Source organism: Podarcis cretensis (genome assembly GCF_951804945.1).
Source record: "Podarcis cretensis genome assembly, chromosome: 14".
Classification (NCBI taxonomy): domain Eukaryota; kingdom Metazoa; phylum Chordata; class Lepidosauria; order Squamata; family Lacertidae; genus Podarcis; species Podarcis cretensis.
Genome location: NC_137183.1, coordinates 49,228,340 through 49,253,004, shown reverse-complemented (window position 1 = coordinate 49,253,004; position 24,665 = coordinate 49,228,340). Strand labels below are relative to the sequence as shown.

Below are 24,665 nucleotides of genomic sequence, written 5' to 3'. Positions count from 1 at the left end.
GCAGAATCTCTAGCCGTGTGAGAAAGTTATTTGGGTATCTAGTGCCCTTGGGGGCCGCTGGCACCTCAATCTTACGAGGGCTGAGTCGGGGAGGTTCACAAAAAGTGTCCTCAGCAGTCCTTTTTTTGAGGGGTGTGTGTGCTGAGTTATGAACAAGGCCAAAGGTGACCGCTCATTCAGAGTGAAGGCAAAGCATTGCCCTCTCTCTCAATTGACTGCCTGCCAGCTGCTTCTGTCTCCACCTCCTCTGTGTCAGTGTTGCCCTCGTAGAGCATGGCAGCAAAGAGAATAAGGACAAAACTGGAATCGGTTGGCTCTGCCTGTCACTGGTTCTCTGGCGCCACCTACTGTTGGGCTCCCCGCCTTCTGCCCTACCAGTAGCAATAGGCACCAGGCTGATTCTAACAAAACCTGGGTGGGTGCCGTTGTCCTGCAAGTTTGGCAAGGGGGCTGCTATTTTGCTTTGAGCTTCTGGGAACGTGAGAGAAGATGCAGTTCTTTCGGAGAAAAGAAATGAGTTTTCTGAGAACCTGCTCCCTCCTGAGCCAGGGAGGGCGGAGCTTCACCTGGGCGGGGCTAAAGCCTTGCGCGTCCTCCTTGCGCCCTCACCCCACTCACTTCCCGCTATCTCCCACTCCAGGTCTTCACGCTGCCCAAAGTCAGCGCCAAAACCAAGTTCAAGCTGACGGCCCACGAGGGCTGCCGGGTACGGAAAGTGGGGCTGGTGAACTTTGTGAGCGTGGCGTGCGAGGACTACGCAGAGAACTGCCTCGCGTGCCTCACCAACCTGGGGGACATCCACGTCTTCACGGTGCCCGGTCTGCGGCCGCAGGTGCACTACGACTGCATCCGGAAGGAGGACATCAGCGGAATCGCCTCGTGCGTCTTCACCAAACACGGGCAAGGTGAGCCAGGAGCAAGGAGGCAACGTGGGGCAGGAGGAAGACTTAGACCCAGAGGGAAAGAGGGGGCACCGTGGGGCAGGGACACCGAGACCTGGAAGAAGCTGGGAATGCTGAGGCACTATGGGGTTGAGCTAAGGTAAAGGTAAAGGGACCCCTGACCATTAGGTCCAGTCGTGGCCGACTCTGGGGTTGCGGTGCTCATCTCGCTTTACTGGCCGAGGGAGCCGGCGTACAGCTTCCGGGTCATGTGGCCAGCATGACTAAGCCGCTTCTGGCGAACCAGAGCAGCGCACGGAAACGCCGTTTACCTTCCCGCCGGAGCGGTACCTATTTATCTACTTGCACTTTGACGTGCTTTCGAATTGCTGGGTTGGCAGGAGCAGGGACTGAGCAACATGAGCTCACCCCGTCGCGGGAATTCGAACTGCTGACCTTCTGATTGGCAAGTCCTAGGCTCTGTGGTTTAACCCACAGCGCCACCTGCATCCCTAGGGGTTGAGCTAGTTAGAGCTAAAAAAAAGCAGATTGAGAACTTGCCCCTGGGGTGGGGCAAGTTAGACCGGGGTGATCAAAGAGTTGGAGCAGGTGAAGGGGTTGGGGCTGTTTAGGTTGAAGCAGCCTTCCAGATATTCTGGACTTCCAACTCCTATCAGCCCAAGCCATCGCAGTTGTGAACACTCTTTTTATTTTTATCTTTTGGGATTTATTTGGTTTTTCAGATTGAAGTTTTACAATCACATATCCAACATACAACAATAAAACAACGATTCAAGGAATCTCCTGGATTTCCCTCCTTCCCTTCGTGGGTCCTATTGTCAATCATTTCCTCCTGCATCTTTTATGATAATCCAAATCTTTTACATCTCCACTATGTCCAAGTGTTATTCCAATCCTACAAAGATTTTAGCTGCTTGCAATGGTTTTTAAGATAAATTGTAAATTTCCCCCATTCCTTATTAAAACTTTGGTATTCCTGATCTCTGATTCTTCCGGTCATCTTAAGCCATTTTGGCATAATCCATCAATTTACAGTAATCTGCCATTCTTCTCTGGTAGGGGCTTTATCTTCTTTCCTTCTCTGGGCCAATAACATCCACACAGCCGTGGTTGCATACATAAATAGTCCTTTCTGCTCTCTTGGGATTTTGGCACTTAGAATTCTTAAAAGAAAGGCTTTGGGGGTTTTTTTTAGAAAAGGTTATTTTAAACATTTTTTTCAACTCATGTATCATTTCCCAATCATTTCAGTTGTGAACGCTTTCATTTTAACAGTCAGATTTTTTTTAAAAAGATCAGTGCGCTGCAATAAAAGCTGTCCTGTTTACTCATAAAACCGGAAGGAAAACCTACAGTCGGTGTATTAAGGGAAGTGGATTCTGCTGGTGGGGCCACGTGACTCTCATCGGGAACAGAGACTGATCAGTGTTGGCTCCCCCATCTCTCTTTCCAGGCTTCTATTTGATCTCTCCGTCGGAGTTCGAGCGATTCTCCCTGAGCACCAGGAATATCACGGAGCCACTGTGTGGGCTGGACACGAGCCGTGTGCACGACTCCACCTGCCTCGGGTAAGTGCAGCTCTTTAAGCAGCAACAGTGGCTTTGAAGGAAATGATTGGGGTACCACTGTGACTTCACGTGCAGGCAAAATATTTCATGGTGGAGGCAAAAACTTGTTTTATACATAGCTGGGCTGTCTGCAAACCTGAAGGGGAAGTTTAGTGTATACAGTCACGTTGCTGTTGCTTTGCTGAACTGCAGCGGGCACAGAATTCTGCTTCCTGAGAATCTTGGATCCTTTTTAAAAAAGAGAGTCAAGTTTCTAGTCCTTAAAGCAGCAGAGGAAGATGCTTGGAAGTGTTGAGTTATAGAAATCAGTTAACACCGAAGGGGAAGAAATCACACAAGACTGTTCAATTTGCATATCTTGTGCAGGCTGCAGGATTTGGTGTGCCTCATTGCAGAAGATTTTTATTGTCTTTGCTGTCGTGATCAGATGTTTGTTGTTCCTTCGCGTGCAGTAAACACAACCTTGGCTATAGACAGAGAGAGCAGCATGCATGTTAAAACGTTGACCCTCAGTTGCAAACCAGAGGCGTTGCGAAGTCTGCACGGTTGACAATTGATCTGTCCCAGCTCCTGCCAACCTAGCAGTTTGAAAGCACGCCAGTGCAAGTAGATAAATAGGTACCACTGTGGCGGGAAGGTAAATGGCATTTCCGTGCGTTCTGGCACTCGTCACGTTGTCCTGTTGCACCAGAAGTGGTTTAGTCATGCTGGCCACATTACCCGGAAAGCTGTCTGTGGACAAACACCGGCTCCCTCAGCCTGAAAGCGAGATGAGCGCTGCAACTCCATAGTCGCCTTTGACTGGACTTAACCGTCCAGGGGCCTTTACCTAATGCCTCTCACTTTCCTGAATGGAGGCTGAAGAGTCTCAATTTTTGTTGGGTGGGATGTACCACCTTGTACGGAGGGAAGAAATCACCTCTTGCTCCACCCACTTTGCATTTGGCCCCACCCACTTCCCCCTCTATCCCCGCCCACCAGCGGAATGTGGCCCCCGAAATGTTGCTGAAGAAAGGATGCGGTCCCTGAGACGAAAACTCTTCCTGTCTCCCAGTTTAAAGCCTGCCTTTCCTCCCTTCATACCATAGTTACTTTTTGCTTGAGGGGTCCCTCACCATTGCTATTTTGATTTTAAACCGTGCTATTAACTAATTGTCTGAACAATGTCATGTCCAGCCTGGTGACAATAAAGGCTGCTCCCTTGTCATTTCAGGAACAACTTCACAGCAACGCCGAAACTGAACCAGGCCAACGGGACTCACGTCCTCCAAGGATCAGAAGCCAGCCATTCCCTTGCCAGCAGCGACCGTAAGGGAACGGCCCGATTTCCTAATCAATATCAGGGAATAGTGAACAAAATGGCTTCTTCTGATTTTGCCACCATTGCTGCAGTTCTGATGTAACCTTTCCCAATAGCTTGAGGGGAAAGTTAAAACTCTCGGTTTCAAAACTCCTTTATCCTCACCAGTCTTTTTCCACTGAAAAATGTGAATTCCACTCTTTGAGAAAATTGCAAGTTTTTGTAAGAAGTTTCATTTCTCTAGAGTCACGCCTGCACCATACATGCAAAGCGCTATGGCAGTGCTTTAAACAGCCATGGCGTCCCCTGAGGAATTGTGGGAAATGTTGCTTATTAAGGGTGCTGAAAGTTGTTTCCCTCACAGAACTACAATTCCCAGAGTTCCCTGGGAAAAAGGGATTTATGGTTAAATCACACTGGGAATCGTAGCTCTGTTGGGGCAACAGGGGGGTCCGCAAAACAACTCTCAGCACCCTGAAGAAACTACAGCTTCTAGAATTCTTTGGGGAAAGCCATAACTGTTTTAAAATGGTATAGTGCTTTATTTATTTGTGGTTTTTAAAATTATTTATCATTTTCATTTTACAATAAGAACAATGAATGATTGTCCAAATGCCAATTACACATTTAATTTCAACATCCCTCCACTTTCCATGGTTCACTTCACGATTTTCTTTTCCACTACATATTACAATGAATCCCTGTCTTTTCATTTTCTAGTTCTCCATAAGTCACTACGGGTGAATTTACTCTGTTCCTGTTTACTTGGGAAATTACCATAAGCATATTAAAAAGTTATCTACGAAACCTTTCCAATCTTCTCTCTCTCTCTCTCTCTCTCTCTCTCTCTCTCTCATCTCAATCTCTTATTCTATTCTATTCATTTCTGTATATTTTACCACTTCCATCTGCCACTCTTCCTTTGTTGGCATTATACCCTCTTTCCACCTCTGGGCATATCAACTTCGAGCTGCTGTAGTTGCAAACATAAAGAGGGACCATTGAGCTTTAAATATATGGTGTGAATGGCCCAAAGTGGGGCTGGCGAGTCCAGAGGCCTGATCAGGTCCACAAAGCCTGTTTTTTTCTTATTAGTAGCCAGTCAGAGCCCATCTTCCCCCTCACAGCGCTGAGGTGAGATGAAAGACTGAAACCCCTTGTGTTGACCCAGTGCTGCAATTGTGGGCCTGTATATACAGTGGTGCCCCGCAAGACGAACGCCTCGCAAGACGGAAAACCCGCTAGACGAAAGGGTTTTCCGTTTTGGAGGTGCTTCGCAAAACAAATTTCTCTATGGGCTTGCTTCGCAAGACGAAAATGTCTTGCGAGTTCCTGCGGGGTTTTTCCCCTTTCCCCCCCTTTTCCTAAGCCGCTTATCAGCTGATCCGCTGATAAGCCGCTTAACAGCTGATCGCTAAAAGCCGCTAAACCGCTAATAGCGCTAATCCGCTAAGCTGTCAATGGGCTTGCTTCGCAAGACGAAAAAACTGCTAGACGAAGAGCCTCACGGAACGGATTAATTTTGTCTTGCGAGGCACCACTGTACCTATGCCTATCTATGTATGTGTGTATGTGGTGATTCAGACATCTGAGTGTGTGTTTGGTGGCCATTTTGTCCTCAAAACACCACTGGCATGTGGCCCTCGGACAGTTGGCCATCCTTGAATGCGGCCCCTCTGGCTTGAAAAAGTTTGTCCACTCCCGCTCTGGAGATACTTTATTTGACGGAAGACTACTCTGTGCAATTAAAAACGAAACAAAAAGCGATGTATCGGGGCATTGTGGCTTGCCCTTTCTAGTAAATGGTCCATCAACAAAGTGCTCAATGGAAGACAACAGATGGTTTGATTTTCTAAGATGATGCTGACTGCTAAGGTGCAGACCTGCTGCTGCTTCCTAGGGGATATGTCTGTGCTCTCTGCTCTCTGAATGTCAGCTGCTGGGAGAGCCCTGTGGTGCTCAGGTCTTGTTTGGGGTAAACTGTGCCCCTGAAGGACCAGGTGCGCAGCCTGGGAGTCATTTTGGACTCACAGCTGTCCATGGAGGCGCAGGTGAGTTCTGTGTCCGGGGCAGCTGTCTACCAGCTCCACCTGGTACGCAGGCTGAGACCCTGCCTGCCCGCGGACTGTCTCGCCAGAGTGGTGCATGCTTTGGTTATCTCCCGCTTGGACTACTGCAATGCGCTCTACGTGGGGCTACCTTTGAAAGTGACCCGGAAACTACAACTAATCCAGAATGCGACAGCTAGACTGGTGACTGGGAGTGGCCGCCGAGACCATATAACACCGGTCTTGAAAGACCTACATTGGCTCCCAGTATGTTTCTGAGCACAATTCAAAGTGTTGGTGCTGACCTTTAAAGCCCTAAACGGCCTAGGCCTAGTATACCTGAAGGAGCGTCTCCACTCACATTGTTCTGCCTGGACACTGAGGTCCAGCTCCAAGGGCCTTCTGGTGGTTCCCTTACTGTGAGAAGTAAAGCTACAGGGAACCAGGCAGAGGGCCTTCTGGGTGGTGGCACCTGCCCTGTGGAACGCCCTCTCACCAGATGTCAAGGAGATAAAACTATCTGACTTTTAGAAGACATCTGAAGGCAGCCCTGTTTAGGGAAGTTTTTAATGTTTGATATTTTATCGTGTTTTTAATACAGTGGTACCTCGGGTTAAATACTTAATTCGTTCCGGAGGTCTGTTCTTAACCTGAAACTGTTCTTAACCTGAAGCACCACTTTAGCTAATGGGGCCTCCTGCTGCTGCCTCACTGCCGGAGCACGATTTCTATTCTCATCCTGAAGCAAAGTTCTTAACCCGAGGTACTATTTCTGAGTTATTGGAGTCTGTAACCTGAAGCGTATGTAACCTGAAGCGTATGCAACCCGAGGTACCACTGTATTCTGTTGGGAGCTGCCCAGAGTGACTGGGGAAACCCAACCAGATGGGTTGTTGTTGTTTGTGAGTTTCTGCTAATGGCCGTATGGTGAGGACAGAAGGCTAGAGGAGATGCACAGGCCTTTATTCTGATCTGTCAGCGCTCCTCTAAGGTTCTTCCCCCTTTCTCCAACCCTCAGGGTCTCCGGATGAACACCAAGCTTCTTTCTCTCCAACGCCAGTGGATTCACCCAATAACAGCATTGACACCCCACTGGATACCACCGGAGACATCACCGCTGAGGAAGTGAAGGATTACTTGGCGTAAATCTCTACCCTTATCTTAGACCTATCTCTATCTAGCCATTCCATCGGACTGCCTCTGTGGGAGGGAGAGAATCAATCACAGAATTGTAGAGTTGGAAGGGGCACCAAGGGTCATCTAGTCCAACCTCCTACCATGCAGGAAACTTTTGCCCAACATGGGGCTTGAACCCACGGCCCTCAGATTAAGAGTCTCATGCTGACTGAGCTATCCCTGGCTAGCTCCCATCAGCTTATCCAAAAGCCCAGCCCCTGAACTGTGCCAGCTTGTCAATAGAGGAACAACTGTTTAGAAATTGGTGTCAGGGTTTTGGTTTTTCCTCTTCCGTCCCTGTCCCTTTCCCCTTGTGTGTCATGGGTTTTTTCAGATTGTAAGCCACCTTGTTTTGATTGTATGTAAGCTGCCCTGGGGGCCTTTTTGGCTGAAGAGTGGGGTACAAATGTTCTAAATAATATATCTCTATTCATCTATCTATATCTAAACTACATGGCATGGTGATAGGAAGACCTGATAACTTCTCCTTAAAATCTGTGAAATGGACGAGGAGTAAACCTAAACAAACCATTCCAGTGATTGTTATTTAGTTTAAAATGCCTTTTTTCTATTTAAAAAAATGTTACGGTGATAATGCGTAATGCTTGGTTCCCCTGATTTGGATACTGAGAGGAAAATCTCCTTGTTCAGCGATAGCATATCCCCAAATGCTAGGGACAAAATGATAACCATCTCTGCCATGCCCTGGGTTCTGTGAGGCAAAAGCGCAGACTGAAAACATTTTAAATAAATAATGTTAAAATCCTGATCTCTCGCAGGCCATCGGAGGAAGCAGAGAGAAATCTGAGGAACATAAATGAGGATGAGGCTCGTTCCCCAGGGATCTTGATCAAATGAGGTACGTCCTGTGAAGAGGAAAGAGTCAGAACTGGTGTCCAGTTCTGGGCACCACAGTTCAAGAAGGACACTGACAAACTGGAACGTGTCCAGAGGAGGGCAACCAAAATGGTCAAAGGCCTGGAAACGATGCCTTATGAGGAACGGCTAAGGGAGCTGGGCATGTTTAGCCTGCAGAAGAGGAGGTTAAGGGGTGATATGATAGCCATGTTCAAATATATAAAAGGATGTCACATAGAGGAGGGAGAAAGGTTGTTTTCTGCTGCTCCAGAGAAGCGGACACGGAGCAATGGTTCCAAACTACAAGAAAAAAGATTCCACCTAAACATTAGAAAGAACTTCCTAACAGTAAGAGCTGTTCGACAGTGGAATTTGCTGCCAAGGAGTGTGGTGGAGTCTCCTTCTTTGGAGGTCTTTAAGCAGAGGCTTGACAACCATATGTCAGGAGTGCTCTGATGGTGTTTCCTGCTTGGCAGGGGGTTGGACTCGATGGCCCTTGTGGTCTCTTCCAACTCTATGATTCTAGGTCTTGCCTACATAATTTTTAAGCCTATTTTTGTTTTCCGAGGATAAGGTTGAGGGGTCTGAGCAGAATGGGGGTTCTGGTTTAGACTTCAGGGCTTAGCATAGATCAGTGGCAAGAAAGAAACCACATTAGACCTGCAAGTCCCCTGGATTTGACCCGGGAGTCCATTTTGGGTGAAACCCCTTCGCCTTTCCCACACCTGACACCAGCGGTGGCGGCAAAGGCAGGTTCTTCCTTTGCAGCTGCAACGGGAATCTTTGCTGCCCTTAATGGGAAACGCCTGACATCACGTGACATGTCCCTGAAGTCATATGGCAGTCAGGTGACTCACTGCCATATGACTTAATGGTGTGCCTGCCTGCATGTAACCCTCTTTCGGTTAACAGCAGCAGAGCAAATTTTGCACCGCCAATTTGACTTAAACCTAATGCAGGTTTGGATAGGGTTGCCAAATTTCAAACAGTGAAAAGAAAAACGTTTTTTGGCAGCATTGTTGAGATTTTTTTAGTTTTGCCCAAAATGGTCGAGCTTCTTTTCTGCCAAAAAATGCCCTTTTCTGCCGTACATCCGGATTTTCCCAGACAAAAATCTGGGAAATTCCAGATGTATGGCAACTCTAGGTTTGGATAACGTTTTGATCCTACTGATTGAGTTTCTTATTCATTTTATTTCCATTGCAGTGTTTTGAGTTTTTACTAGGCAACTTGAAAACTAGGCAGAGAGTGTAGGCTTTTCAAAATAAGGAAACTGAAGTTTTGTAAGTGGATGTGTCTAGTTGCAGAGTATCCAGCTCATAATTCTGTGTTCCTTCTGCAGAGACTACACGAGATTCCACTGGCCTGTTTTGGCGCTCGACACCCCCCAGGGACAAAAGACCTTTGACAGTGTGGTAACAGACCATTGGTCTTTCCTATTCCTCTCCTTCCAGAGACCCTGTTCTGCATTTTCTTCCTTTTTCTTAATTACAAAGAGTCATAACATTTTTCTACTGCACGGCCTGGAAGTGGACTCATGAGGAAGATTTCTTCGTGCTGGGGGGTCTCCCCTATCACCTCTTCCTCGGTACCTCTCCCAAGTTTGCAATCACCAACTTCTTCTTTTAGAAAAAAAATGAAGAAAAGGAAAATGTGCCAACCTCTTCGACAGGACCAAGTTGTCTCTTCCGTTGCACAAAAAACACACACTAAAACTCTTAAAACCTTTTTCTAATAAGGCAAAAACGAGACACAAAGTGGGCGCATGGGAGGGGCCTGCCTGTGGCGTCAGGATCCCACCAAGACTGAACCAGCCTCTCTCTTTGGCCGAGGTATCAGCATCAAACTTTGCACGAAAAAGGAGCCTTTTTAGATATATACAGACACACTTGACGGATGGTTTTGTTTCTGCTTCCTGGTACACCTCTCTGAAACCTCTTGGGATCGAGTGGCTGAATTGCTCTGTTTACATACTTCCAGATTCTCCTTTTTTCTGAGAGCTTTTCCACCCCATCCCACCCTACTTCTGGCAACTTCTTGCATCAGCCAGCTGGGGAAAACAGGCCTTGATCTTATGGCAAAATGCCTCCCACTTCTGTGGTGCTAGTGGGGAACTCTTTGGAGAAGAGCCCAACCTGAAGAAATTCTTTTGTAATACTGGCAGAAAGTTGTTATTTTGTTCTTGGCTTGCAGAGAACATTTTGTCTAGCTGGGCAGAAGGGCTTTTTTTCAGCGGTGCAGCTGTACAAATTGGGTGCGCAAGAGGCAGGTTTTTGGGAAACAGATCTACGAGGAAACCCACCTGCAGCTGCACATCTTCCCTCCATGTGGTTGAAGTTCTAACCAGCCGCTCAAGAGAGCTCTTGTTATCTCTGCATGGCTGCAAGCTTCGCACCGAATAAGAAAACGTCCGAGTGAATTTCCTGCGTCTCCTGTTTGATGGCGTCCCATGATCCTCCTTTTCTAGGAACTGTGCATTTTTTTAGGATGGGGGGAAGGAGGAGAGGTACATGGACACTAGAAATATGGAACTCATAAAGTACAAGTGTTTGCATCTCACACCTCAGTGCTCTTTAGGAGCTCTGCCATTTGCTTTCTCAGCCTTATCTGAAAGGATGGCCTTCAAGGTGTTGTGACACGACATTTCCCATCACCCCTGACCCTTGGCCTTGCTGGCTGCTGGGAGTTAAGAGTCAAGCAATATTTGGAGGGTCACAGGTTCACACACACCCCAACCCAAGGAGCATTGGGTCCAGTTATTACCACAAGGTGGCAACTTCCTTCCTGAAAATTTGGCTTGCTAATTTTGACACCTTCTGTTTGATGCCAGCCCTGTGACCCGCCTACGGAGCAATGAGGTGGCAAAAAACTCAGATGACATGCATATTATTTCTTGCCGAGTGATCTTCAGGTGGGTTTAGGAAGCAGGCTAGTATGCCGTGAGACTTTGGCGGCAGGTTCAAAAGTGTACTGCTATTCACACGTGGCCCTGTTGTAACACCTTTATTACATTTTATTTCTGCTGGTTGGTTGGCGAGAGTTATGATCATGCACTGGTGTTTGAAGCCAGTGAGTTTAACACAAGCAGCTAGATCTGTTTTTTTTTTTTTTTTTTTTTTTTGCCTAGTGTGTTATTATTTACTCCTTGTCTCCTCCTTTTGCCGCCTCTTAAAATCTCCCCCCTTAACAGAGAGAGGGGAATCTGTGCCTTCCAGATGTCCAGCCAGCATGCTCAGGGATGATGGAAGTTGTGGTCCATCAACATCTGGAGAGCCCAAGCATCTTCTGTGCATCTGTCGGGCAGAGAGGCTGCGACGCCTTGCTTCCCCCATCTGATTCTGTCCCTCGTGTCACATTTTCATTTATTTATGAATCCTGAACTCGAAAGGGCTCCAAGTCACCAGCTGCAGGCCACCCTCTGAAAACAGCTGCCAAATCCTGTTTTGCTATTAAAAGGCAGCCTTTCTTTTCCAGCCAAGCAGTGGGATGCTGGAAATCTGTAGGACCTTATTTGTGTCGAAAGGTGGGACTCTCTTCCCAGCCCCTGGCCCTGGATTTTTGTAATCCGCTTTGAGGATTTTTGGAGAATGGATTTGGAGATGGTTGCATGCAATGACTAACGCATGCCGTGCTCGTCTGTTTTTGGGTGAGCCACCTGAAACATCCAGCTGCATCTTGCAAGGGGCCAAGCCTGGACTTACCCCTCTTCCTTTGCCTGTGTTTCTTAGGAGGCAGGTGGGTGGGATTGTGTCAGTCAGCCTTTAATATAGGGGTGGGGAACCAGCATCCCTCGAGATGTTGTTGCACTCCAATTCCCATCATCCAGCATGGCCCTTGCTCGAGAATGATGGACATTGCAGCCCAGCAAACACTTGGAAGGCTCAGAATTTCCTCCTCTACCTCTGCTTTAATAAGCAGTCATCTCTTACCTGTGTTTCTTTGGCATTACCTCCTGCTGGCAGAAGCTCTGGCCTTTGCAGCCTGTCTTGTGGCCAAGGTAACCTTTGCAGCGACGAAGCGCTGAGTTCAGGTCTTGGCTTGTTTTGTTTCTTTCTTCTTTCGCTGAGGTCTTACAGTATGAGTTGTTTCCTCGTTTTTTGTTCCCACCGCTGACATTTTAGTGCCAAGAAAAGTTTGGCCAAGTGGGAGAGAAGGGGAGCCAGCCATTATATATATTTGTAAAATTGGGTCTCGGACAGGTACAGACGCTGGCTCAGGCCTGGAAGATGGAGCAGCTTTCTCCAACTGGGGTTGCTGGGAGTTGGTAGTCCAGAATATCTGGAAGGTACCAAGTTGGCGAAAGCTGGTATTAAGTCTTAAAATAGTGCGGGCTCTGCCTTAGATTGTGGCTGTCTGTTCCATGCGTGGGATCATTTCCTCGCTGCTTAATGCCCAGACGTTGCCTCTTGATAATGACGTTACACGAAACTCTTTGTCAGACTTTTTTTTTTGTTTTTTTGGTACGGTTTGATTCCTCGCCCCCTCCCCCCAAAACCCAGGCGTGCATGTGAGAGTGTGTGATTTTGCACGGGTGCGCATGTTTGTGAGCGGATGACAGAGCGGAGTTCTATAGTGGAAACGTGCCATTGTGTGTCTTAATTTTTTTTTTTATTTTGGCAGACTTAATTGTGGAAGGGAGTTTTGGGGGGGTTAGTTTCCTTGGTAGAATGTACCCTCTCTGTTGGGACCTTCTTTGTTTTGCTCAGATGACGGATTTAGCATTGTTTAGTTATTAATACAGGTTTTTAATAATGGAAAAAAATAAAGCATTTAATAATATCTTAAGCTTATGTGTGGCTTGTTGTTCCAGGTTCCCTGTTAATTGTGGGTTCATGATGACTTTGTGCCCGTGATGGTATTGGAGGAAGCTAAATGTGATCAATACTGATTTGTGTCTGCAAAGCATTCACAATATACAGCTTGGTTTCCAGTCCATTCATAACCTGTAGGTCCCTGCAGAAAATCCTGCAGCTGCTTATGCCAAAAACATTCTGTTTTATTTTTTAGGTCTCATGTTTTGTTGTGCTAGGGTGCCCTTCCAGATGGGAGTGATGCAATAGCAATGGGAAAACATCACAGAACAGCTAAGCGAGTGGAATGTGCAGACAGCCATGTTCAAACGCACCCTGAATCATGATGTCAGGCCACTGATAGGTGGGACAAAAAGGATCCAGTTCCCCGGCCCCATTTCACAGGATAGTTGCTGCCATTCGAGGTCACAGACCTAGCCAGAGCTCTGGGTTTCTCTCTGCCTGATGCCCTCCTGATAAGTTTTGAACTCCCATCGGTCCCAGGTAGGCCTGGGCGATATCAGCTTTCCTACGTTGTGATGTATCAGCAGCCAAACTTCGTGATTATACAGACACGTCGTGATGTTGAAAAGCGGAAGGAGGAACAAACAGTGTCAGCCCCACAAAGGACTGGGGTGAAACTGCTGCTGCCAGTCCCCGGTACAGGGAGGAAGAAGGCAGTGGGAACTTCCTGCCTTCTGAAGGGGGCGAACAAGGGTGGCTTTGAAATGGTGGAAGTCGTCTCATGTCCCGCTTAGGTTAGAGGCTGTTTGCCGCACCCACTGAAGAGCCAAGCAGATTAAGGACCCACCTTATAATAGATGGAGATTAGCATGGACATGACCTAGAACAGGCCAAATCCTTTTTGGGGTGGGGGAAAGCTTTTGCAGCTGAAAAGGTTCTCCCGTGCTGACACAGAAAATTCAGTGTAAAGGGGGCAACACTTTAAAATGCTACTCTGCTGGAAATAAGCAATATTATGAAAGACCAGGCCAGTCACCAAAACATGAATGTAAAATATCCACAATTTCCTCCTCCCGTACAGGAATTCTGCAAGATACTAACCTATAAAAGGACAACTGCAGCGATTGCATGGTAGGTTTTATATAGATAAAAGGTATGCCTGCCTTTTCCTCAAAATGCACAAGTCACCATACATTTCAAAGGAGACATTTTTTGCATCCATGAGGTCTAGCAGCAGATAACAACTTTTAAAAGCAATAAACTCGATTTTATTTTATCTGATTTTTAAAATGGACTTCTCCGTCACGGTTTTTCCTGAAGTCTTTTAAGTGCACTGCAAACTCTTTTGCCCAAGTTGAAGGCGCCAGTCGTCTCGCTCCTCTGCCCAGCCTCGCACAACTTGCTTCAAAAAGAGACAGGCCATCCATTTGCAGGAGAGAGGTTGCTGTTACAGACTTCAAACTGGGTCCAGGCTGCAGTGCTCTCAAAGAGCAGAATAAGAAGTCACAGCTCACGTGCGTTCTGTTAAATATACTATATATAAAAAAGATCTCTGTGCAAGTGGGAAAACAACATAGTGATGCTGTAGCTGTAGGAAGAGCCCCAGCGGCAATGTTTTCGCAAGAGTGGGTCCAGGCAGCATCTATTTCACTGCCCCAAGGTGGTGAGGAGAGAGAAAAATTTAGGTGAAAAGTGGTTTGTAAAGGGGGGGTGGGGAGCTTAATAGGCTGGTGCTGTTTCTTTAAAAGGGGAGGGGCAAATTCTAGCTCCTCCTCCAGTAACATTTTGTCCAATCAGCTGGTCTTAAAAACAACAGGATACAGCTGTACTGCCCCTACTTGAGCACTGAGGTCCAGCAGGTGAAATAGAGTCCCATGGAGAGGCCACCACCATCAGCGAGTGGCTTAGGCTGGAGGCTTCCGGAAAACGCTCCAGGCATGGAAGCAGCGGGTGAAGGCAGGTGGTTCGTTGCCTTTCCGAACCAGGCGCAGTTTCCGCGGGTGAGCTGTGTCCTTCGACCGCATGTGCTGGATGTATACCTGTAGAGAAAACGGAGGGAAGTTCAGAGGCAGGAGACAACAAAATGCTGGTTCCCTACACCACACATATAAAAGGGTTAGATTAGGCCACCAAGGGCTTGCCAGGCCCAATACTACCTCTGCTGAGCCTGTCCAGCTATCTTCAAGTTTAAAATTAAAATTTAATTATTTTCATTGCTTTTTATTTTAAGCATTGCTGCTCGGCCAAAAAGGCTCCCAGGAGCAGCTTAATGTACAGTCTAAACAAGACAGTTCCTAAAAGCCAATCTTTTTATTTAAAAAAACCAAAAACATTAAAAACACATCACGCAAGGACAAGGGAAAGGGAGGGAAGAGGAAAAAATGGTTGCATTTCCACTTCGACCTTCTTCCCCAAGGGAGTCCGGGACCGAAAACAATACAAATCAAAAGTAAATTAAAACACGTTAATGACCTAAACACTTGTGATATAGGGTAAATGCTGTTGTGTTCAGGCCCTGCTGTGCCATTGGCCTGATCCAGCTCTTAGACCGCTCTTGCCTGTCTCTTAGGCTTGGCATTCTCCTATCGGCCGGGTACAGGCGAGGCACAGGCCTCACCCTGGTATCGTGGGAGGGGAAGAGGTTGGGCAAGGAGAGAGAAAGGGGATTGGGTGGTTGAAAAAGGAGGAAGGGGCAGAATAAAAGGGGTTGCCCTGCTCTCTTCTAACTCTGGCACCAACCCACTGCCAGCATGTGGCCCCTGCTGGCTGATTCCAAACAGAAATGCGGCCCTCGACTGAAAAACGGTCCCCTGCAAATAGCCAAAAAAGGAGGGTGCTGCGGTCCCTGCCCCACACCATGACACAACCCCCATGAGTCATTGGACCAGGCTCCACAAGCAGAGCGATCTCAATGATGAGCCAGTTTTAGGATTCGTGGAAAACAACAATTATCCCTGCCTGGATAGCTCCGTCGGTTAGAGCCCAGTGCTTATAAAAAGGTTGCAGGTTCGATCCCCGTGTGGGGTGGCTGCTTATCCCTGCATTGCAGGAGACCCCTGCCAACTATACAATGCTACGAATGAAACGCAATTTGCTCTGAATCAAGTTTTTTGGGGGGTGGGGTCCCTAGGATTTTTGGGCAACTGTGACATTCTTCCTTACCTGGCAGGCTTTGAGACTCAACTTTATCTCCACCTGGCTGGTCTGTGTTCCTACCCACATGTATACCTGCAGGGGTGGGGGGAGAAGAGAAAAAAGTTGGAATAGGTTGAAAACGCAAGTTTAATAGAAATTAAAATTAAAACACGTATCCCAAAATAATCATTTGGCAGGGGGAAGAGTCTTCTCTCATGTCCCGATTCACAGATTTTGCTCCCATCTTCTATCTGCCCTACAACACTAAAAGCAGCCTGCCTCCCCTCCCCCCTCTTTCTGAGAGGCTGGGAGGAGCTGCCCAACCCCCAAATTCCCCATTAGGGTGTACTGAATTTTTCAACTTTCAAATCTCCCAGAACGAGGGGTGCTAAAAAGTTATCACACAACTTGGGAAATCAAGAGACAATCTTGGTTAAATTAACAAAATTTAGTTTTGCTTGGTAAGTAAAAGGTATGCACAGGAATCATGGAAAAGGATTGCCAAGTAATTGCAGTTATATGCTATTATTAATTACCTGACGTTTTCAGAAGGCAAAAATTAAAATTATTTGGTTTCCCGAAAGCTGTTTATGTGCTAGTTCATCAAATGCAGATTTAGCCAAGCTAATTGTTGTCCAATTGCAAAAATCACAGATTTGAATTCCTCACACCCAAAAACGTATTTTTAAGACTCAATAAATCCCCCATGCCGAAAACTTTACCTCACGCCCATTGTCCAGGAGCATGATATCGTCGTCCGCCAAATCGTCTTGGCAGAAATCCGAGCATTTTTCAGACACTGCAAAATAGCCCTTTTCATTGGAGCACCTGAGAGACAAGGCCAGAATTTCAGTAAAATGGGGAAGGGCTGTGGCTCAGTGGCAAAGCACCTGCTTTCATGCAGACGGTCTTAGGTTCAATCCCTGGCAAAAAAGGAATCTCCAAACTATCAGCACCCTTAAACTACAGTTCCCAGAGTTCCTCGGTGGAAGCCGCAATAGTTAAAGAGGTATCATTGTGCAGTCATAGAATTCTGGGAGCCCCCAAAGAATTCTGGGAGCTGCAGTTTTTTCACAGGTGCTGAGAGTTGTTAGAAAACCCACGTTCCCCCTCAAATAACTCTGAGTCCCACAGTTCCTTGGGAAGAGAGAGAGATTGTTCAACCTCTCTCTGGGATTTGTAGCCCTGTGAACAGGAGAGGGCAGAAGTCAGCAAACCTTTTCTGCAGGGGCTGGTCCACTGTCCCTCAGACCATGTGGGGGGCCAGACTATATTTTTTTTTGGGGGGGGAATGAATGAATTCCTATGCTCCACAAATAACCCAGAGATGCATTTTAAATAAAAGCACACATTCTATTCATGTAAAAACACCAGGCAGGCCCTACAAACAACACAGAGATGCATTTTAAATAAAAGGACACATTCATGTAAAAACACACTTATTCTCGGACTGTCTGTGGGCCGGATTGAGAAGGCGATTGGCCATGGCCTTTGATGGAACTGAGTAACCTCTCTGGAAACAGGACTAGCTAAAGTGGTGCCCCACAAGACGAACGCCTCGCAAGACGGAAAACCCGCTAGACGAAAGGGTTTCCGTTTTGGAGGCGCTTCGCAAAACGAATTTCCCTATGGGCTTGCTTCGCAAGACGAAAATGTCTTACGAGTTCCTGCGTTTTTGTTTTTTTCTTCCCTTTCCCCCCCCTTTTCCTAAGCCGCTAAGCCGCTTAACAGCTGATCGCTAAAAGCCGCTAAACTGCTAATAGCGCTAATCTGCTAAGCTGTCAATGGGCTTGCTTCGCAAGACGAAAAAACCGCTATACGAAGAGCCTCACGGAACGGATTAATTTCGTCTTGCAAGGCACCACTGTATTACGCTTCTTATGAATGGCTTGAGGGTTTTTTTTTAATTAAAAAAATCAGGTTTATAATGCAAGTTGCTGGACTTTGTGACTTCATGGAATTGTGTGAAATTGCATGTCGGAAGGGCGTGAGATTTTAGAAGCTGAAGGAAGGGCACAATAACATTAAAGGTAAAGGGACCCCTGACCATTAGGTCCAGTTGTGGCCGATTCTGGGGTTGTGGTGCTCATCTCGCTCTATAGGCTGAGAGAGCCGGTTTTTGTCCACAGACAGCTTCCAGGTCATGTGGCCAGCATGACTAAGCCGCTTCTGGCGAACCAGAGCAGCGCACAGAAATGCCATTTACCTTCCCGCCGGAGCGGTACCTATTTATCTACTTGCACTAGCGTGCTTTCGAACTGCTAGGTTGACAGGAGCAGGGACTGAGCAACGGGAGCTCACCCCGTCGCGGGGATTCGAACCGCCGACCTTCAAATCGGCAAGTCCTAGGCTCTGTGGTTTAACCCACAGTGCCACTTGCATCCCTACAATAACATTACGGTCATTTGAGTGGGGCTTCAGTGCCAAGGGGTCAGGAAACTTGCAGCACAGCAGGTGCCCTTGTCTCCAACCCCCCTGCCCCCCCACGGTGACCGTGTAAGATGGAACTGATGGGCATTGGAATCCATCAAACTCTGAAGAGCCACAGGTCACCCACCCCGTTGTACGATGCCCCCCTCCCTGGTTTTCAAAGCTTATGCTAATGCACCTGAAGTAGGTAAAATATTTTTCATGGGAAGGAAGAGAGTGAGGGGAGGACCAAGAGTTACAGTGCTCACCTGAACAGGCGAGAATACTTCATGTAGTCTGCATCTCCATCATAAGGCTTCTGTGCACCAATTCCAACCCAGAAGAAGTTCTCAGGCTCCTCTCCCTCATTTATCACCTGGAACAAAAGGGGGAGTCGCCATTTTGAGGCAGGTAAGACAGGGCTTCTGGGTCAATAATAATAATAATAATAATAATAATAATTTATTATTTATACCCCACCCATCTGGTTGGGCTTCCCCAGCCACTTTGGGCGGCTTCCAAAAAAATATAAAAATACTGTAATACATCAAACATTAAATGCTTCCCTAAACAGGGCTGCCTTCAGATGTCTTCTAAAAGTCTGGTAGTTGTTTATCTCTTTGACATCTGGTGGGAGGGCGTTCCACAGGGCGGGTGCCACTACCGAGAAGGCCCTCTGCCTGGTTCGCTGTAACTTGGCTTCTCGCAATCAAGGCAGTAGCCCACATAGTCCAGCATCCTGTTCTCACAGGGGCCAACCATATGTCCCCGGGAAACCACCAAAAGCAGGATTGGAGCACAAGAGCCCTCTCTCTCCCTTCCATTATTGCCACCAACTGTGAAGGCAGAACAGAGATGTCCCAGCTAGCGGCCTTCAATGGATCTCTCCTTCAGATGGGATTCAGTTCGGGCTCACACCAGCAGAAACCCCTGCAGGCTGCGTGAGCACCCAGAGCAAACCGTAAGTTCCCCAGAGGTCATCCAGCCCAATCCCCCGATTTACCTTCCCCAATCTGCCTGATGGCAGGGATAGCTTTGTCACCAGGGCAGGCTGTGAGCAGTGCCAGATTTACGTATAAGCTAAACAAGCCACTCTCTTGGCCCCTTCCCCCCCCAAAATTACGAGTATTTGTAAATTGTGTTTCTAAAGGAACTTTTGTTATTGCCAAATGCCAATGTGTTTGGCATTATTAAGTTTGGTATGGATTAAAAAATTGTTTTAAGTTAGAGCTTAATAACTATTTCACTATTAATATACTTCTTAATTGCATTTCACTATTAATATACTGTATTTTCCGCTCCGTAAGATGCACTTTTTTCCTCCTAAAAAGTAAGGGGGAATGTGTGTGCGTCTTATGGAGCGAATGCAGGCGGGAGGCTCTGCTCAGCGTTCCCTTTAAAGAGCCGCGCGGAGCGTGTGTGCAGTTCTTGGGGGCTTTTCCGCGAGGTGGGAGAAGAAACTGACAGGCTGCCCTCTGTCCCTTCCCACACCTCCCAGAAAAGCCAGCAAGAGCCGCTGCCAGGCTCTGCTCAGAGCTCCCTCCTCCCGCTTCGCTGAGAAGCCAGCAGAACAAGAGGCGCTGCGCAGCTATCGCTCTTGCTCTGCTGGCTTCTCAGTGAAGCGGGACGGAAGGGTTTAAAGCAAGAAAAGCGAGAGCCGCTTACATGCTCTGCGAAGAATATATTTTTTCTTGCTTTCCTCCTCTATAAACTAGGTGCGTCTTATGGTCAGCTGCATCCTACCGAGCAAAAAATATGGTACTTCTTCTTAATTGTATTTCAGTTCAACAGTTACTTTGATAAAATACATGTTTTGCTATGTGCAAATGGCTTTAGATACCTATTAGGTCCATAAATTTTGTTTTTGTTTAGTCGTGTCCGACCCTTTGTGACCCCTGGACCAGAGCACCCCAGGCACTTCTGTCTTCCACTGCCTCCCGCAGTTTGGTCAAACTCATAAATTACCATCTAGCATATATTCAACACTTTGTTGTTGACAAAGGACAGCTGGACATATAAAGGTCCCCATTACCTTCAGCAGCTGGCTGCAAGGAAAGAGGATGGGAAACAGTCCGCTTCACCATCTCACGCACAGGCCCCCCTCCATTGTTTTCCTGCTCTGACTCACCTGCTTGCTGTAGGAGTCATCAAACATGCAGTTCATCATGTCCTCAGCCAGCTTGGCTTCATCCGGGTCGGCGGCCCGGCCCACCCAGGTGTATACAATGCCTTGGTTGTCCGTGCTTTCAAAGGGAACCTGGAGAAAAAGGGGGGGAAACGTTGAAAGGGAACCCTATAACCTCCTGGAGAGTTTCCGTACAGTGTGTCCGGCCAAAGAGTGGACTTTGTAGTAGTGTGACTCATGCAACACGTTGGCGATTAATATACACAGAATAATAATTATACATTCTTTATCAACCTTCTGAGAAAAATACAAAACATTAAACAAAGCCACAGAGACTTGCAAACTACCCAGTCTAAGATGAACTTACAATGGCTGGTTTCAATAGATTTTTCAAATGCTTAACTCAGCCTTTTAGATAAAGTTCATGAAGATACCAACGAAAGGTAAGTTCGGTGTTATTCACAATACTGAGAGATACTAGAGTGGTGTTGTAGATAGATGTTAATGAAGTTGTAGATGACAGGGTGGACTTTGGCTGCTGCTATTGCACACAAAGAGATGCTTGCAGAGCAAGAAGACGATAGTTTATTATGGGAAGCACATACCTAGGCTGGGAAAAGGTGTCTAGTTCCAACCGAACTAACTTCTCTGGAGAAAACAAAGGCAGCCAGGCTAGTTCCTCTGTTCTCTCAGGGGGTCGTTAAAAGTGACATCTCATCTTGAGGTGGAAGTGTGAGGAAGTTGTAAAACAGGATACAGGTATGGGTCTAAATACCTGGAAGAGGTGCTGGTCTAAACCATGGGTAGGCAAACTAAGCCCCAGGGGCCGGATCTGGCCCAATCACCTTCTCAATCCGGCCTGCGGATGGCCTGGGAATCAGTGTGTTTTTACATGTGTCCTTTTATTTAAAATGCATCTCTGGGTTATTTGTGGGACGTAGGAATTCATTCATTTATTTCCCCCCGCCAAAAATATAGTCCGGCCCCCCACAAGCTCTGAGGGACAGTGGACCGGCCCCCTGCTGAAAAAGTTTGCTGACCCCTGGTAAACCAGTGGTTTTCAAACTTTTTTCTCTGGGCCACACTTTCAGAACAATGTTTTGCCTGCACCACATGGAATTTTTAATTAATAAGAAATACACTGGAAAACACAACTAGGATTGTCCTAAGTATCACTCGATGCTCTTGCTCTCATTTTGAAAAGATATCTATCCGTATTCTAAAAATAAAATATGTATTTTGATACTATACTACACTGAAATGTTTAAATGTTTCTTGGATTGTCCTTGAATCTTCCTGCCATTTGAGATATGGAGGTCAGCAAAGAGGTCAAAAGTACAGGGAATTTAGAGATCTCTGACTCCGTTTTAACCATTCACAATAAGGTGCCCCCAAACTTCCAACACAACCCCCTCACCATCAACGTTGGGGGACAAAAGTATAGAAGGATGTCATGACAGGGACCTTAATTTCCTGTTCATTCTTTGAGGGTTGAATTGGATCTACTCATTTATGCATATTGCTGTTGAGTATTTCAGGTTGTTTTTACTTTTGTTTTTGTTTTTGTAAGTTGCCTTGTGTCAGTTTTGTGGGAAAAGCGGCCAAGCAATTTTATTTTTATTATTGCTGTTAATAAGAATGTTAATAGGGGGGGGGGGGAATCACAGATGTCGGAAGGTTGACCTGGCACTACGGTTGTGGCCAGTGACAGATCAATCTTCGTTTTTTCCTGTTCTGAAAAGGGCGCTCTTGAACAGAATGCTCTCTAAGGGAGAACTGTTAAATACAATCCAAAATGGTTTCTTAAATCCAGGTTGCAGATTTCTGGATCCAGGAGTGTGTGCAAGTGTGTGCATCACCACTCACAAGAAGCAAGGAAAAGAGGCCTCAAAATTTTCCATTGCACCTTTTAAAAGATGATTAGTGAATATGTTGCACAATATAGGTTCTGTGACTTGCCAAATGCAAGAAAAGCCACAAAAATTCAATGAATTCATTTTTAAGAACAAGTTGCTAGTCCTTATGAATGCTGGACGTTCCTCAGTGCTCCCCCCCCCCCGGGGAACGCATACCCCTAAACATTTTGTGAATCTAAGTTTGGCCTCATTAAGGGGCAGTATTTCAATATGAGTCGGAAAATGAGGTAAAGGTAAAGGTACCCCTGCCCGTACGGGCCAGTCTTGACAGACTCTGGGGTTGTGCGCCCATCTCACTTAAGAGGCCAGGGGCCAGCGCTGTCCGGAGACACTTCCGGGTCACGTGGCCAGCGTGACATCGCTGCTCTGGCGAGCCAGAGCCGCACACGGAAACGCCGTTTACCTTCCCGCTGGTAAGCGGTCCCTATTTATCTACTTGCACCCGGAGGTGCTTTCGAACTGCTAGGTTGGCAGGCGCTGGGACCGAGCAGCGGGAGCGCACCCCGCCGCAGGGATTCGAACCGCCGACCTTTCGATCGGCAAGCCCTAGGCGCTGAGGCTTTAACCCACAGCGCCACCTGCGTCCGATCGGAAAATGAGAGGACCCCCTAAATATTTTTTTAGAAAAAAAGCACTGCATTTCCTACAAGAGAGACACAAAACTTTTGATTCCTGAGTATGCTAAAGCTATCCCATATTAGAGAAAGCAGCAGTATAAAATCCTATAAGGAGTTTAATTCCACTTTAAAAGGTGAACAGGATTTGAAAACCAGACTATAAAGTATTAGACTTAGACACTGACAAAGAGGTTACCTTCAGGATAAAACAAAACTCGGAGTTGAGAAGGCCGGAGTCTGTGTTGATCTGGATACATCTGGGAAGAAAGGGGGAAGAAAAAAAGGTATTCAATAGCAATCGGCAACACACAGAGAAAAGGTGAAAGTTAACACCTGCCATTGTGATTATGCCCATTTCTGAGAAGAACAACCAGGAAGTTGGCGAGAATGCTGGAAACCGTCCTCTAAGGAACAAGTGAAGAGGCAGAGTATGTTTAGCCTGATGGAAAGACCCACAATTGTGATGGGGACAAAGGCGCTGCTAAGACTTAATATAGGCAGCTAGGGAAAGGTAAAGGGACCTAAAGGGGCCAGAGGGAAGAGCCACTCACCGGGTGCAGAGGGCGCTGCCGTTCGTACGGATGTGGTAGAGGCTGGGTTGAAGCCCATCATCTCTCGCTTTCCTCTTGCCCTTGTGGATGATGAATTTCCGCTTGAAGTGGGAGAGGAACTTGGGGTTCTCCTGCTGCTGAGTCATCCGCACGACCTGAAACAGATGGAAGGAGGAGCCGAGGAGGATTACCATACTTTTCCGTGTATAAGACGCCCCCTTGTATAAGATGCCCCCAATTCTGGGGGACTCAAACTTAAGAAAATGGGGGGGGGGGGGAATCGCACGTCAACAATATGCACTGAAAGTGTGTACTGCCCCCTTTTAACATCATGGGAACCCTCGTCTAATACACAGAAAAGTACAGTACCATCCCTGGCCACGATTCCTCTTATATTAAGTGGTTGACTAAAATAACCACAGTGCAGAGTGCCTTTGTTCTGGGTTCCAGCCGGCCATGTTCCCTCCCTTTTATTTATACTTTTCAAGTTTATACATTTCATTAGTTTTACAATCAATTTAACATTTCTTTATAATGAGTGCAAGCCAGAAGCACATGAGCCACTGACTCAATACTGCTGTCTCCACAGGGACATAATAGCTTCCACAGTGGATTTTTTTGAAATCGACCCTCAGGTACCACTGAAATTGCTCACCTCCAGCTTCCCAGGGAAAAGGTTCTCGAATTTCTTCTGGAGGCTGAAAGTGAACGTGAGCCAGCCCATGTTGGAGGCTTCCCTGCCTTGCCAAAAATAAACAACGCACTGGAAATCTTCCTCGGGCTGCTTCTCCTCTTCTTCTTCCTCCTCCTCCTCCTCTTCCTCCTCCTCTCCCTCGGCAGCTCCTTCGGGTCTCTTCTTCTTCTTCTTCTTCTCCTCCTCCTCCTGCTCCTCACTCTCCACGGGGACCCAGTACCTTTGAAGGCACAAAGCACAGTCTCGCTCAGTGATGGTGGCAGCTTGCTCCCTCCTCCCGAGGAAGCTTCAGCGCGGATCGCAAGCCCCATCTGCACCGCAGGGCTCAAAGGCGGAGCCAAGCAGGACCGGCGAGGGGTGTGGCCTAGCGAGAAGGGGTGTGGCCAAGGCGGTGTGGCTTGGGGAGAGCCCCCAGGACTGGACTGAGAGGTGTGGAGGGCCCAGGCAGACCCGTGGCCTGGTTCAGTATAAGTCAGCTCCATAGGCTTGTTTTCCAGACACAACGGAAACACTCTCACTTGGTCCAAATCCTGCAGTGCTTGGGGTTGGACTAGATGACCTTTGGGGGACCCCTTCCAACTCTACAAATTCCATGATTCTGCATTGGATCGG

General features: G+C 47.2%; 2 protein-coding genes across 7 annotated transcripts in view; one reads left to right on the top strand and one right to left on the bottom strand.

The window, feature by feature from the left end:
• The window catches only part of LLGL1 (LLGL scribble cell polarity complex component 1), an 85,675-nt gene extending 73,038 nt beyond the window's left edge, over window positions 1-12,637 (top strand). For all 6 annotated transcript variants that reach the window (XM_079953700.1, XM_079953699.1, XM_079953698.1 and 3 more), the window contains exons 18-23: window positions 641-905; window positions 2,356-2,470; window positions 3,684-3,778; window positions 6,837-6,960; window positions 7,774-7,853; window positions 9,195-12,637. In XM_079953700.1, coding sequence (XP_079809826.1) covers window positions 641-905; window positions 2,356-2,470; window positions 3,684-3,778; window positions 6,837-6,960; window positions 7,774-7,852 — 678 coding nt within the window. In that variant the 3' untranslated portion in view covers window position 7,853; window positions 9,195-12,637. The remainder of the gene's footprint in view (window positions 1-640; window positions 906-2,355; window positions 2,471-3,683; window positions 3,779-6,836; window positions 6,961-7,773; window positions 7,854-9,194) is intronic.
• A 1,093-nt stretch (window positions 12,638-13,730) lies between these two features.
• The window catches only part of FLII (FLII actin remodeling protein), a 59,108-nt gene continuing 48,173 nt past the window's right edge, over window positions 13,731-24,665 (bottom strand). The window contains exons 23-30 of the mRNA XM_079953674.1: window positions 24,015-24,273; window positions 23,360-23,514; window positions 23,005-23,065; window positions 20,279-20,407; window positions 18,420-18,526; window positions 16,464-16,569; window positions 15,769-15,834; window positions 13,731-14,645 (exon numbers count right to left, since the gene is read on the bottom strand). Coding sequence (XP_079809800.1) covers window positions 14,511-14,645; window positions 15,769-15,834; window positions 16,464-16,569; window positions 18,420-18,526; window positions 20,279-20,407; window positions 23,005-23,065; window positions 23,360-23,514; window positions 24,015-24,273 — 1,018 coding nt within the window. The 3' untranslated portion in view covers window positions 13,731-14,510. The remainder of the gene's footprint in view (window positions 14,646-15,768; window positions 15,835-16,463; window positions 16,570-18,419; window positions 18,527-20,278; window positions 20,408-23,004; window positions 23,066-23,359; window positions 23,515-24,014; window positions 24,274-24,665) is intronic.